Genomic DNA, 15,700 nt, shown 5'->3' on the forward strand with positions numbered 1-15,700 from the left:
TTCTGTGCTGCTGATATCTTCTTAGGGAGGGGGTAAACACCCTTAAGAGTGATGCGATGACCCAAGAATACGACTTTTTTGACACCAAAGGTACACTTGCAGCATCTGATTACAAGGCTGTTCAGGTGCAGGTAGTTGGAGATGATGTGTCGGTGATGTAAGGGGTTCTCTTTGGAGAGGGAGAATATTAGTATGTCATATACATAACATACACCGAAGGATGGTCCCTAAAGATACCATCCATGAGTCGGTGAAATGTGGTCCTCGCATTAGAAAAGCCAAAGCAGGAGTAGTTCAAAGTATATGTGCCAAAATAGGGGGGGTAACAGTTTTAGGAATACCTTCAGAGGTAATGGGCACCTGATAATACTCATTCAGGAGGTCGAAGATCAAGAATAAACAGTAGGTGGTGATGTTGGAGATGTTAGGAAGGGGATAGTAAACTGGTTCCATCTGCATGTTAGGTATACTGTCAAACCCAGTGAAAGAATAAAAGTATTGTATATGACCCCATTACCTTTTTTAGTTCATATTGCAGACACAAATCATAAACTGGTATCCATTAATGGCAAGCTCCTTAGCCAAAAGCAGCCCAAATCTTTTTAAGACCTTGCTACTAAAGTCATTGCATTACACTTAGCTTACAACCACTTCTATGATGACTATGATAGAGTCATTAGCTTTCATGAAGGTGGACTTGCTACCTCTTATTACTGTACTGCATTTCTAGCACGGAGAAATATTCATAATTCTGATTCCTCATGGCAGCATGGGGTCACAGCTTGTTGCTGTTACTGATGGAGGCAAGTCTTGAGTTTCTCTCGCTTGAAAAATTTTATCGAATCACACTATCTATTCTAACTTTAGAAGAAAAGTCAAGAGAGAAGTTGCCACCTTTCATAACCCTTCCGTTTGAACAGCTAACAGCATTCATCACTAGTCTCTTCCAAATTGATTAAACTATTTTTCCCTTTCAAGATGTGTACCTACCATTTTTGTGGTATCTGGACTGACAGGCTTCTTTTTGCGTATGATTTATTCCATTTCTGTCTAAGTATTTTGGCCAGCAATCATGAATCATGTTTATTCCAGAATTATCATCTATGTTTTTATATTGATACATTAATTAATCTATATTCATAAACAATGCCAGAGAGAGAGAGAGAGAGACAACGCCTTTACTTTCTCATTAACCCCTTTGTAAAGTTACATTGCTATATAGAATAAATTGTAAGTATCAACTCCATGATTTGCATTCCTCTTTATTTGTGAAGGAAACTTACGTTTGTGGAAACAAATGACTGATTGAAGTGAAATCTATTAAACTAACAAAAGGTAGGGAATCCGTCAAGAAAATTGTGTTCAATAAAATATGCAACCAGGACATGTAATCTAAGGTTATGCTAATTAATTTTGAACTGAATTGTCTGGTTCAGAGGACATCATTCAATATTCTTTTTTTTTTATTGGTAACAGAAGGGCAGAGGAGATGAAAGGAGACACACGAGGTAATAAAAAATGCCTTCAAAGTGTCTTTTGAAAACCAAAAATCTGATGAAATATTTCATTTCACTGAGTGGACGTGTCCTAAAAAGTTTACAACCTATCAACTTGCGAGCTTTCGTCACAACTGAGAATTTTGACGAACTTGAGCTTAAAAACCATAGATTTCGTTACTTTTATCCCAAGAAAATTTTTCACTTCTACTGAAAATACAATGATTTAAAATTAGTAGCAGCAGTACGTACTGTAATAAACCGAAGTAGTCTTTTTGCTAACGTTATCATCCAAGTAGCTAATCCCAATACTGAAGAAGATGCTCATAGATATCCCAGTATTGAATTGCGATATGAAGATAAAGATCAACGCTCCTAATGCAGGTCCTGTCACTTTCTCGTCATCATCTGGCTGGGAACATGGGTCTTTACTCTTCAACTCACATAGATCATCATTCTCTGAAAGATGATATTGAAGGAACCTCGATTAGCTCATTATCTGTAATTTAGCTCTTTTTTATACATTACTATTAAATAGTGGAAGCTGAAATGTAATCACAAATCTAAGTAAAAAATAAAAAATCAGAATAAAAGGGTTTTCATAGCTCAGAATCATGCATTCTTCATTTTTCAGTATTAATCTTTTGAATTTACGTATTTATTTAAGGTGTAACAACTTTTTTGTATTTAATCAAATGCTTCACGTAAATAATTTTCCTTTCTGTATCAGATGATTCAGATGAAGGACTAAAGCAGACACCAAAGTCTACAACTCAAAGACAATTAAGAAGAGGAATGCAGGCATGAATGTTAATATAAAAAATCTCCTCCAAAACACCCTTCTTACCTGTGACAGGATGTGATTCACTAATGTTCTTGTGGACTCCTTCACTGTCAAAGAACTCTTCATTTAATCCCTCGCCCGGGCCATAGATGAAGTGAGGAAATGCTGTCATGAAACAGGAAACAGATGTCATTAGGATTCCCAATCCTAGCCATCGGGGCCTGTGCCGGGAATTTAGATAGTAACCGAGGAACGGAGCGAACAATACAGCCGATATGTCATTTCCAGCGAGGACTATGCCTGAAAAAAATCCAAGAAAATAATAAAATAGCATTCATAATAGGGTTATGTCTCCTTTTTCCCCTTAGCTAGACTTACATCGAATAGCCTGGCCTATTCTTTACACATTTGCCCCTTTCTTCATATGCCTAAGCAATCGAAATAATTTTTCTTCACTCATGTGGTTAACTATAGCATTGTAATTATTCATTGGCTACTTTCAATTTGGTATAGGTTGAAGAGGTATTTTAGCTATGGTAAGCAGCTCTTCTAGGAGAAAGACACTTCAAAATCCAACCATTGTTCTCTAGTCTTGGGTAGTGCCTTAGCTGCTATCCCCAAGGTCTTCCACTGTCTTCGTTAAAGTTTTCTTGCTGGAGGTTACACTCAGGCACGTTACGTTATCTGTTTTATCTTCAGCTTTTTTTATAAAACAGTGTTGGAAAAGCTTAATAGAAGGGCAATAGATGCCTGGTAGTTTATCAAGATGTTACCTTTACCATATCTATTATTTTATCTTCCTCTCTGATATTCTTTCTCAAAACAGTGTTACTGGCCTCCCTTCCGTGGAAAAATCTACCTTGGAGGGTATTAAGCTTTGCATGGTGTGCCAGCTTTGCCATTTTGACCAATATTATCTGACATTTTGTCTTTTGTCTATGAGTTGCAGGAGTTACTTTACATATAATCGTGTATATATTGCTTTTGTTATCATTATTGTCAAGTTTATTTGCAAGTAAGACAGGAATACTAATTTTGTCTGGAGACATGGAGCAAAATCTTGGATCAGTGTGTCCTGGACTTCGCCAGTTTCGTCAAATAAATAGAAATATTCGTAGACTATATTGCAATAGTAGAGACCTTATAGTTGCCTGCAGACAATACAATACTCTCTTATGCTCAGAAACCTTAGTTCCTCAATTGAGGCATTCATCTGAGCTAATTATTCCAGGTTTTAAGAAATCAATCATTCTAAAACAAGAGGCCATTCCTAAGGCAAAGGGAGTGGTGGTGTACAGTATATTAGGACTGAGTGCCCTGCTTCTCATAATTCTGGATATGGAGGTGATGCCTCGAGATTCAGGTCATAAAAGTTTGCAGCAGGAATAAAAACTTATATTTGTCTTCATTCGATCCGAATACAGATTTCGATGCTTCTATATTCCATTGTCTTCTTACCTTTATGGCCAAGATACAAAATGATCGAAAGGCCTCTTTTGTACTTGGTGATTTAAATGCTCAACATAGAGAATGATTAAATTCTGTTTCTCCTCCTGATCGCCAAAGCTTTAGACCTCTCCTCTGAATAAGGCTATGAAAAAATCATAAATGAAGCTACTCACAGGTCTGGTAACTGCTTGGACCTACTATACGCTTTTAAATTTGAATTGGTCACATTTGTATGACATTTTTTGAGCCTGTTGTTCTCTTGAATGAGAATCTAGTTAACAAAATAGGAAAGCGTGTCCCTTCTCGCATGTTGAAATATGGATTGTAAGGATAAACCTTGTTCAATGATGATTGTTGACTCACTTAATTGGAGAAACAGGAGGCTTGTCATCTTTCGAAGGTTAGCAGATCAGATTTGACTTGGAATAACATTACTCAGCTAAGATCTGTTGCACAGAGAGTTTATGCTTCAAGTGAAAATTAATACAATTTGATCATAAAAGAACCCCTTTTTTTGTACAATCCAGAAACATAAATGGTGGACTACCCATAAATCTGCAAACTTTGGTATATACTTAACAGTCCCTCCTTTACTTTAACTAGACGGCTCTGTCACTCACTGTCGAAAGGAGAAGGCATCCTTTTTAGCTGATGGGTTTGCCAGTAAGCAAGATATTGAGAAAATGTAACTTCCTCATTCTTGTAACTGATTTTCCTGAGGCTGAAGTAAATATGTCAACTTTTTAGTCCGAATGAAATTAAAGTATTCTTACGGAGTTATAGACTCAAATGGCCTTTTTTCTTTGCCTTTTTATAAAGACCAATGATTTCTTAGCTCATAAGTGGTCTCTTATTTCTTGCAAGTTAGCAAGAAGAGACTCTTTTTGTACTTTTTTGGAGAATTGGTAATGACACTCCATTTTATGAAGAATCTTTGTCGTAGCTCTAACTATGCTCATTACTGACCAAATTCCATCTCTGATAATATCTAAATTATTTGAGCGACTTTTGGTAAAACGTCTTAATAGGTATTGTGAAGGTAATAATCTGTTTGCTAGTTTGCAGTTTGGCTTTTGCAAGGACCTTAGAACATTTTATACCCATTTTACAATTTCTAATGTAAAAAAAAACCCTGATTGTGGGCAAAATGTTTATATGGTTGGCCTTAATTTTGGTGTTGCCTTTGACATTGATAGTTATTAGTCCCCCATCTAAATTAAATCAGTTGGGAGTAGGCGGGTCTTTTCTTAGCACTAATATTGAATATTTAAGTAATAGATTGCAAAGAGTAGTTGTTGATCGCCACCATAGTGATTATAAAAAGAATAGTTGAAGGAAAGTGTAGAGTGTACAGGAGTTGTATTGTTTTTGTAAAGACCATTAATTTTCTTACTCTATACACATGAGATGTGGTTTGGCTCAGAAAACCAGCTAGCAAATAATGCTACTCTCTTTACTTCAATTCCATCTCTTAAATGTAGATCTGGGGTTGCTGAATCCATCAATAGAAATCTAGCTAAAATTAGTGCATGAAGCAAATTTTGGGGAACGAAGATGAACCCTAACAAAACTCAAAGTATAAATGTAAGTAGGCCAAGGACAGTGGACCCTCAATATGCAGATTATTGCATTTATAATGTTTCTTTAACAATATACAACTTCTTTAGAATTTTAAATGTGATTCTTAATTGCAAATCTACTTTTGAGAAATGCATTAGGCCTGTTTCTTCTTCAACTTACACAAAATTGGCTTTCTGAGAAAGTGTTTAAAGATTTTCGATGACCAAACTATCCTGAAAAAAAATGTTTTAATTCCTACAATTCGTACAATATTGCTTTTTGTCTGGTCTTCAGCTGCTGACTTTAATCTTAATTTGTTGTACAAACACTTGCTGTCTATTAAATTTCTTATTCCTGATCTTGATATTATTCTCTGGCATCGTCTTTCATTTAGTTCTTTATGCATGTTGCCGTATATTTTTCGTAATTCTGACCGTCCTTTGTATTTGGATCTTCTCAGATTGTATTTTGGATAGTACTTTGTAAGCAATTAATTATAACAGCGTTTCCCTCTCTATCATAAGGCTCAACACCATATAGTGTTCTAAAAGTTTTCTTCATAATCTATCAGTGGAACTTCAGAAGTTCAAATTTTCAGCTAATGATTTTATGCTGAACAGGTTCACATAAGACTCTTTTCCCAATTCATTTATAACAGATATATTTCAACCTTGTTACTTATCTTAAAATATCTTATATTCTTTATTCATTACGTCTCATACATAGGTTACGTATTTCCTTATTTACTTTTTTGACTGGGAGATTACCCACATTGGATCCCTATGGCTTGTAGCATCCTACATTTCCAACTTGGATTGTAGCCTAACATAATAATAATAATAATAATAATAATAATAATAATAATAATAATAATAATAATAATAATGATAATAATAATAATAATAATAATAATAATAAGTGACCATTCACATACTCATTGTCGTATGATATTTAAATACGGCACTAAATCTAAACGTTTCTGTAATTTAGGAATGTTCAATAATGATGCTGAATTACAAGTTTACTGTGTATAGACAGTCAGCATATATTCAATTCCTTCATGCATAGAAGATGGTATCTTCCATGAAATGGATTCTAATATTACAAAGCTATTTAATTTATCATTCATGGTAATTCACTTGCACACTTAATGTTTAAAGCTTTATCAGTAATTAATGAGCAGAAGAGACGAGGGGTCTTGAGGCAAGTCACTGCATTTGCTTACGACACCCTAGAGGCCCATTACACACGCCTGTGATCAGTGGCCAAAATCTTCTCCACACACGTGAGACCTGGTGAAATAAGACCATGGTTTTAAATACTAAGCAGGTAAACAAGGTGCTCCCCGAAATGTGACACTTGTGTGAAAAGATAAATTGAGCTGGGGAGATTAGAAATTCACTGTAACCTTATTTGTCTATGGCAAAAAAATGAAGTCTGTCTATCCTCAGCAGTTTTATGATAACTGCATTATTCGGCAGATTTCTTATTACATGCCAGATAAATTATTGCTGCGTTAATTGGTTGTAGAGTTATCTGAGAAACATGAGACTCATCATTTGCCTTTTCTGGCATGATCTTTTTGGCTTAGATATCTCCGTAAGGTGGAATCCAGAATGTTATGACAAACTGAATTAAGGTGAATATTCAATAATCATATCTTTATAATACAAGGAAAATAATTTAAATCCAACATGAAAAATAACTGTTCTTGTAAATGGCAACAAAACTTGATAATTTTAAGTGCATCTTTTCATCACGAGAAGTCTTAAACGTTACTCTATGTACAAATTTAACGAAAAATCTATATTTACAATATATTCTGTGACAAAACCAGGAAGAGATATGAATACCTATTTGTAGACTATTCAACTTAAACCTCTTCTCAAGGGTGGAGATGACAGCAACTGTATAGGAGAAATACATTCCTTGCACGACGTTTGCCAATGAAAAGACAAAGACGAGGACCTCCTTGCGGGCAAATATCTGGAGATTTGAAACGTTAATAGATTCAGACGAAAATTTAATGTCATGGGGAAAAGTAACAGAGATTGGGAGAATATTAAGATGTGACTATGTGATGACCATATTGGTTATATTTACATTGATTATATTACGTGTCCTCATGGCTATCATTTACAGTACTCTCTCTCTCTCTCTCTCTCTCTCTCTCTCTCTCTCTCTCTCTCTCTCTCTCTCTCTCTCTCTCTCTCTGGATAGACCTTACATTCATACCCCCCTCCCTCACTTACAACATACTATATTGGCCTTTCCCAAATACCTCCAAACTTATTTCTACCCAGATGGGCACATACCTTAAGCCACCGAGGTCTGAAGAAACCTAGACCACATTCAATACTTTTCTGCTCTTCTTCAGTGAACACAATTTCCTCTGTGTTCACCATTCTAGAAGACTCTTCGTTAGATGTCCCTATCCCAGAAGAGGTTCCTTCTCCAATATATGGTTCCGTTGGAGGTTTGTGCATTTTCATGACGGCTGGAAGATTAGAATAATTTATCTTCATTGATCAAAATATAAGATAATGAGCAAAGAATTCCTGACATATATATATATATATATATATATATATATATATTTATATGTATATAATTAAATCATATATATACATATATATATGAATATATATATATATATATATATATATATATATATTTATATGTATATAATTAAATCATATATATATATATATATATATATATATATATATATATATATATATATATATATATATATATATATATATATATATATATATATATATATGAGGACTTCCGGGTCTGGGCACCCAAAAATATATTATACTCTGGCTCGTGACTGGAAACCAAACATATAATATATTATATATTACGACTGGCAAGTTAATCAACCTTACGAATTCCAAACTCACTTGTTTGCCTTTATATTAAGTATGTTATACTTTAAAATATTAAAGCAAGAACTCTGAGAAAGTTAAATAACTCCCAGACAGTTTTATATAAAACACTGAATATCCAAAGGTCTCTTAAGAATACTCAAAACCAAACTGGGTAATTATTAATAAGAATAAACTTACTACAGCTCATTAATAGGATACGAGTGGATTCTATTCTAAACAACGGTGATTGAAATAATACACTCTTTACAAAAATAAATATTTTCTATAAAAATTACAACAATTTGAAAGAATTCACACAAATCAAAGAGATCACTCGAAATATTAAGTCTGAACAAAACTTAGATTAAGTAAAAAATTTTACGATCTGAAAATTACATAATTACATGACTTTAAATAATAAATTTTAATAATCCTTAGACTAAGAAAAAAGAAATAACACTTACGAGAATTATACAGTCACTTGTTTCACTAGAAATTAAACATGAATACAATATTTAAGTTTGACACTTAATGAAAAATAGATAACCAAATCACAATACAAATACCTAACATTCCAACGGGGGCAGTTACAAAAACTTTACACAATGCCAACACTCACCCTAATACACTTAAGAAAGGACACACTATAGGTACTCGGAGAGAGAGCGAATTTTGGGCTCTTTCACAAGACAGCTGCATCTCTACTACTGTTATGCAGCCCTTGGGAGGCTTATATAAGACCTAGCTACTTCCAGAAGATTCCAGGAGAGCGAGTTCTGGAAGCCTGGTAGCAGGGCAAGGCGTCAGAGTTACCTAGTATCGCTCTCTCGAACGTGTACTCATACCACGCCAAACGGCTATCTCAGTAAACTAGCTCCGCTCACCCTTTGTCCCCGAAATAAAAAAATAAAAAAGATAACATCCTATCACTAGGTTTTTCACGAAAATTCCAAAAGCACATGGTACCCGAAACAATTGTGTGTTATCTCTCAAACATGATGCAATACCACATAAATATAAGAGAACATTACATTAGCATTTGTTCATATTTCATATGATCACGAAAATACGTAAAATAAAAAAGTTAATTCTTAAAAATAACGTAAATTTACATATACTGGGTTGAATAAAGAATACAATGAAATTTACGACGAAACTCTTACGTAATTTACATAATATACTCATGTCTACACGAGGAAAACTCATCTTAAGAGAAGGTTAACCTCTCTTCGATGGCCAAATAAAATATAAATAAATTCATTAATAACCTACTGTATTTACTCTGCACTACACCAGCTTCGTGAGAATATATATATATATATATATATATATATATATATATATATATATATATATATATATATATACATATATATACATATATATATATATATATATATATATATATATATATATATATTTATATATATACATATATATATATATAAATATATATACATATATATATATATCTATATATATATATATATATATATATATATATATATATATATATATATATATATATATATATATATATATATATATGTATATATATATATATATATATATATATAGATATATGTATATATATAAATGTATATATATATGTATATATACACATATATATATATATATATATATATATATATATATATATATATATATATATATATATATATATATATATATAAAACATCCCCTCCTGCACCTATTGACGCGATGGGCCTCGGTTAGATTTCGCCAGTCATCTCTATTTTGAGGTTTTAAATTAATATTTCTCCATTCATCTTCTACTTCACGCATCCCATTCCTCAGCCATATAGGCCTGGGTTTCCCAACTCTTCTAGTGCCTTGTGGCACCCAGTTGAAAGCTTCGTGAACTAATCTCTCTTGTGGAGTGCGAAGAGCATGTCGAAACAATACACGTTGGTCCAAACCATCTCCATCTACCCCTCACCATGATCTCATCTTTCTTATAGTTTCGTTTCTAATCATGTCCTGTCATTTAACTCCAAATATTCTTCTGACGGCTCTGTTCTCAAATCTACAAAATCTTTTGGATATAATTTCAGTGTCATACCACGACTCATATCCTTACAGTAATACTGATCTCCCTAAACTTATATATAGCTTAATTTTTCAAGGGATTTGATTTCTAAATTTTACTCAATCTAGCCATTGTCTTATTTGCTTTTTTCAATCTTTCATTAGACTCCAATTTTAAAGATCCTGTATTGGATATCAGAGTTTCTAAATATTTAAATGATTCCACTTCATTAATCCTTCCTCCTTCCAATGATATTTCATCTACCATTGCATATTCCGTTCTCATCCTCTTGATATATATATATATATATATATATATATATATATATATATATATATATATATATATATATATATACATATATATATATATATGTATATGTATATATATATATATATATATATATATATATATATATATATGTATATATAAATACATATATGTATATATATTCAAATAAGCCATATATATTTTTGATACATTAATGTCTGGATTCTCTTAACGACCTCGGGATCAGAGCCCCAGGCGAAATCACACAAAGACAAGAGCTTGGCTCCGGCCGGGAATCGAACCCTGGTCGGCAAGCTTGTACAGACAGTGACGGAGCCAAGCTCTTGTCTTTGTGTGATTTCGCCTGGGGCTCTGATCCCGAGGTCGTTAAGAGAATCCAGACATTAATGTATCAAAAATATATATGGCTTATTTGAATATGAAAAACACGTAAAAATGTGCAAAATTTATCATATATATATATATATATATATATATATATATATATATATATATATATATATTATAAGCTGGTGCCGTGTCTGGGAACCAGAAATATAATATGATATATATATATATATATTACGGCTGGAAAGCTAAACATCCTCTCTAGTTCCAAACTCACCTGTTTGCTTTGACATTAAATCTTTTACACTTGGAAACATTAATACCCGAACTCTGAGACAGTTACAGTATTTAACCCCCAGACAGAAATATATATAACACTGAATATCCAAAAGTCTCTTAAGTACACTCAAAACAACTCTGGGTAATTATTCTTGAGACTTATCTAAAACAACTCTTACTTCTATTCTTTACAGGATACGAGCGAATACTAATTTAAACACTGGTAATTGGAATTATACACTCTTTCCAAAACAAATAGATTCTATGTAAATTACAACACTTCGAAAGAATTTACATAAAACAAATAAATCATTAGAAATATTAAGTCTGACCAAAACCTAGATTAGGACAAAAGAAAAAAAGAAAAAAAAATACTTATGAAAATTATATAATCACTTGTTTCACTTGAAATTAAATCTGAATATAATATTCAAGTTTTATACTTAATGAAAATAGATAACCAGATCACGATACAAATTCCTTTCACCTTACTGCAGGGCCATTTACAAAAACTCCTAAGAAAATTTTTACAAATACTCACTATGTTTACAAAAAAACCCCTTTACACCAAAACTTTGATATGTCACTGAACACTTTTAAAATAATATACTGAGATGCGTATGAGAGAGAGAGGGAGATGGCTATGACTTAAGGCTGGTATTCTCTATCTCATCTATGCAACCCTGGAGTTGCCTTTATATGAAACTTAGCTATTTCCAGAATGCTCCAGGTCCGAACGAGATCTGGAAGCGTGGCGGGTTTGCCTAAGGCGCTAGAGTTACCAAGTATTGCTCTCTCGAACGCGTACTCACGCAACGTGAGACGAATCTCTCTCTAAGCTAGCTCCGCCCACCATTTGTCCCCGAAATAAAAAAAAATAACATCTATCACTAGGTTTTTCGAGAATATTCCAAAGCACATGGCACAAGAATTGCTTATTTTCTTTCAAACATAATGCAATACCTCATAAAAATATAAAAGAACATTATATAAGCCCTTGTTCACATCTCACACAAATCACAAAACACTCTCAAACAGACTATGTAAGACTTCATAACCAAATACGTGCAAATAAAAGGTAAATTCTTAAAAATCACGTACATTGACATATACTGACTTGAATAAAGAATACAATGAAATTAACGACAAAAGTCTTAAGTAATTTACGAAGTAAACATATACCTACACGAGAGGGACTCATCTTAATAGCTGAGTAACCTCTTCAATGCACAAATGAAAACACAAATAAAATCATTAATAAATTACAGTATTTACTCTACACTAGACCAGCTTCGTAAGAATATATATATGACCTTCGATCAAAGGGATTAACCGGTGATGAAGTGTGGGACAAAGGTAGATGGAGAAAGCTGGCCAGAGACATTGACCCCACATAGAAGTAGGAAAAGATGCAGACAAAGAAGAAGAAGAAGAAGATGTATATATACATATATATATATATATATATATATATATATATATATAAATATATATATATATATGTATATATATATTTATATATATATATATATATATATATATGTATATATATATATATATATATATATATATATATATATACTGTATATATATATATATATATATATATATATATATATATATATATATACTGTATATATATATATATATATATATATATATATATACATATATATAATATATATATATATATATATATATATATATATATATATATATATATATATAACTGAGTTATATTGAGATTGAAAATTAGTCTCATCAAGTCAAATGCAAGGGTTCTGTCAATCATGCCATCAAAGGCTCTAAAATGACTCGGAGTCTGAGAGCTATATGCATTTCAGGATTTACCTAGCGGGTCAACTGTCTTCCATGCCAGTGATATTTAACTAGCTTTCCAACCCACCAGGGGACCTGGTTGATAGCTTTCAAATTGAATTACCATAATGATTCAATATATGGATGAAGGTTAAAACAATATTGTGTTCAAATGGAAATAAAGGAAGGTCGTTGTAAACACTAGAGGCTCTAAAATAAGTTGGAACCTACTGTAAATACTAACAGCCTTTCAGGATTATCTGATGAGACTACTGTTGTTTTATAGCAGATAGTTTAACCAACTTTCTGATATACCACGGGACCTAATCTATAGCTTTTAATACAAATTACCTTGAACGAGTCAATAAATGGATGAATTTCAACACAATATTGTGTTTACATAGAAATAAATTTCTATTGTATACTGGGATCGAATTCTAGTCTTTTTGAATGAAAGGCAAGGTCGTTATTAATCAGGCCACCTGAAGCTCTTAAAGAAGTCAGAACCTGAGTGATAATGCATTTCAGGATTTACCGGATGACACCACCGTCTTTCCAACCAACAAGTTTTACTCAACTTTCCGATCTACCAGGTGACTTAATTGATAATTTTTTAATTTGAATTATCAACTCATGAAACACAAGGTGACCTAATTCTTCTTCTTTTTTCTGGCTTTATCAATTCCCCTGTATGGCAGTGTCAGCTGCTAGAGTAAACTTTTTCCATCTATTTCTATTCCTTGCATCTTCCCCCTGTCCTATGTCACCCACTTTCCTCCCCACTGCATCCTGACATCTGCTCCTCTGACACCCCATACTCTTTCCTATTACTGGTTGTCCTTAGCTCCCTTGATTGATTTACCTTCTCTCCTCTAATTATATGGCCATCGTATCTCAGACTAGATACCCTAGCCTTCATTTTTACTTTACATATAACACACATTCTTCTTATATTTTGACTCTCTCCTTTCCAGTAGCGATATTCTTGGTTATTTTCAACAGTCACTGCTCTTTCGTCTTAAGAACCCAAGTTTCTGTGCATATAAGGGCTATGTTGGCATACTGGAAGCGTCCCTACCTGGTAATCACCAGACTGACGTTCGAGTCCAGCTCAAGCTAAATAGTTTCTTTATTGTCCACAACCTCACCATCCTGTGAGTTAAGGGTGGGAGCTTAGAAGTCTACCTGCAGAGTCATCAGCAGCCATTGTCTGGCCCTCCCTAGTGTTAGCTTAGGTTAAGAGGAGCTTGGTCGTTGATCATATGTATATATGGCCAGTCTCCAGGTATTGTCCTGCTGGCTAGGGCATTGTCACTGTCATTTGCCTCTCCCATCCAAAAGCAGCCTTTACACCATTAATGCTGTTAGGTACGGGCCTGATAACTGTCTTATAAAAATAATTTTGAGCCTTAAGTGTATTTTCTTGGGTGCAACAACTTCTGTTATTTCTCGCCATTTCATGATGTTTCTTTCACTCTTTATCTTGGTGTTTTCTCAGTACCTTCCTTCTGTATTATCATTGATCCCAAACAGTTAAAGTCATCATTCTATTTTACCACTGTTCCATTTTTCACTTGAAAATTCACGTATTCATATCCTTCCCTACTACTAATCATTACCTCTGTCTTTCCAATGTACACCTTCAATCCTTTCCTTTCCAGTAGTTTTTCCCATGCTAAACACCTTTCATATAATTCTTATTCTGTGTTTGCTATGGTGACTAAATCATCCTCAAACATCAGTTTCCACTTCGTTAATCCTTAATACATAAGTCAAAATGTCTAAAATGACGAGGAATAAATATAGACTCAGAGCAGATCCCTGGTGGAGGCCAACCTCCGCTGGGAATGGCTCTGTCTCCCCATATTTTGTCATCCTCGCTAACCTTAGCCCGTCTCTGGTACTCTTCTCTATTTCAAACCACATTAGACTAAGCTGTCATATGCCTTTTCAAGATCCACAAAACACACACAAGTTTTCCTGTTTCTTTCTAGATACTTCTCTTGGATTTGTCTTACAGTGAAGATACTGTAATATCTTCCCTTTCATAAGCTTAAACTACTGCTCATGTATATTTACCAACTCTCAACTTGCCTTTTACTATTCTTTTTATTATCTTGAATACAGTCCCCTAATGCTTTCTTTCTCTGTAGCTCCAACAATTTAACAAGTCTCTTTTATGTTTATACATTCTAATCATCCAGTTATCTTCCCAATCCATTGGCATTTCCTCAACATCCTAGATCATTTCTAATAATGTGTGCACCCACTCTTTGCCTAGATATCCTAAGATGTTAATCATTTCTATTTTGCCTCTGACTTTCCAACAGCTTTATTTATTTTTCCTTTTGTGTAGCACTATTAAATTCAATATTTCTGAATTTTTATATTGGTCCTTTCACCGGAGGAACATTTACTACTTATTCACACCCATTCTCATTATTTAATAGCTTGACTTTCTCTTTCTAAATTAAGATGTTTCCACTGCCATTTGTAATCATTCCTATCTCTCCTACTTCTTGCCTGTCTTTTCTTTTCGCTTCTGCAATTATGTAGATTTCCTTTCCTCTCTCTGATGTTCCCACCCTCTTACACTACTCTCTCCTGGCTTCTGCCTTCCCATTTGCTACCAATCTCTTTGTTTCCTTTTTTGGCTATCTATATCCCTCTCTTGTTTGGTAGGTGTTATCCTGTTCCCATCCTCTTCTGGCTATACTCCTTTCTTTCATAGTTGTTTGAACCTCTTGATTCCAGCACCATGTTTCTTTTC

General features: G+C 33.4%; 1 protein-coding gene across 1 annotated transcript in view; it reads right to left on the bottom strand.

Annotated features, from left to right (window-relative positions):
* Positions 1-15,700, bottom strand: part of LOC137653192 (solute carrier organic anion transporter family member 74D-like) — a 167,141-nt gene that overhangs the window by 105,203 nt on the left and 46,238 nt on the right. The window contains exons 2-5 of the mRNA XM_068386574.1: positions 7,605-7,786; positions 7,143-7,275; positions 2,344-2,580; positions 1,749-1,955 (exon numbers count right to left, since the gene is read on the bottom strand). Of these exons, the coding sequence (XP_068242675.1) occupies positions 1,749-1,955; positions 2,344-2,580; positions 7,143-7,275; positions 7,605-7,781 (754 nt within the window). The 5' untranslated portion in view covers positions 7,782-7,786. The remainder of the gene's footprint in view (positions 1-1,748; positions 1,956-2,343; positions 2,581-7,142; positions 7,276-7,604; positions 7,787-15,700) is intronic.

This window comes from Palaemon carinicauda, chromosome 14 (genome assembly GCF_036898095.1).
Source record: "Palaemon carinicauda isolate YSFRI2023 chromosome 14, ASM3689809v2, whole genome shotgun sequence".
Lineage (NCBI taxonomy): Eukaryota > Metazoa > Arthropoda > Malacostraca > Decapoda > Palaemonidae > Palaemon > Palaemon carinicauda.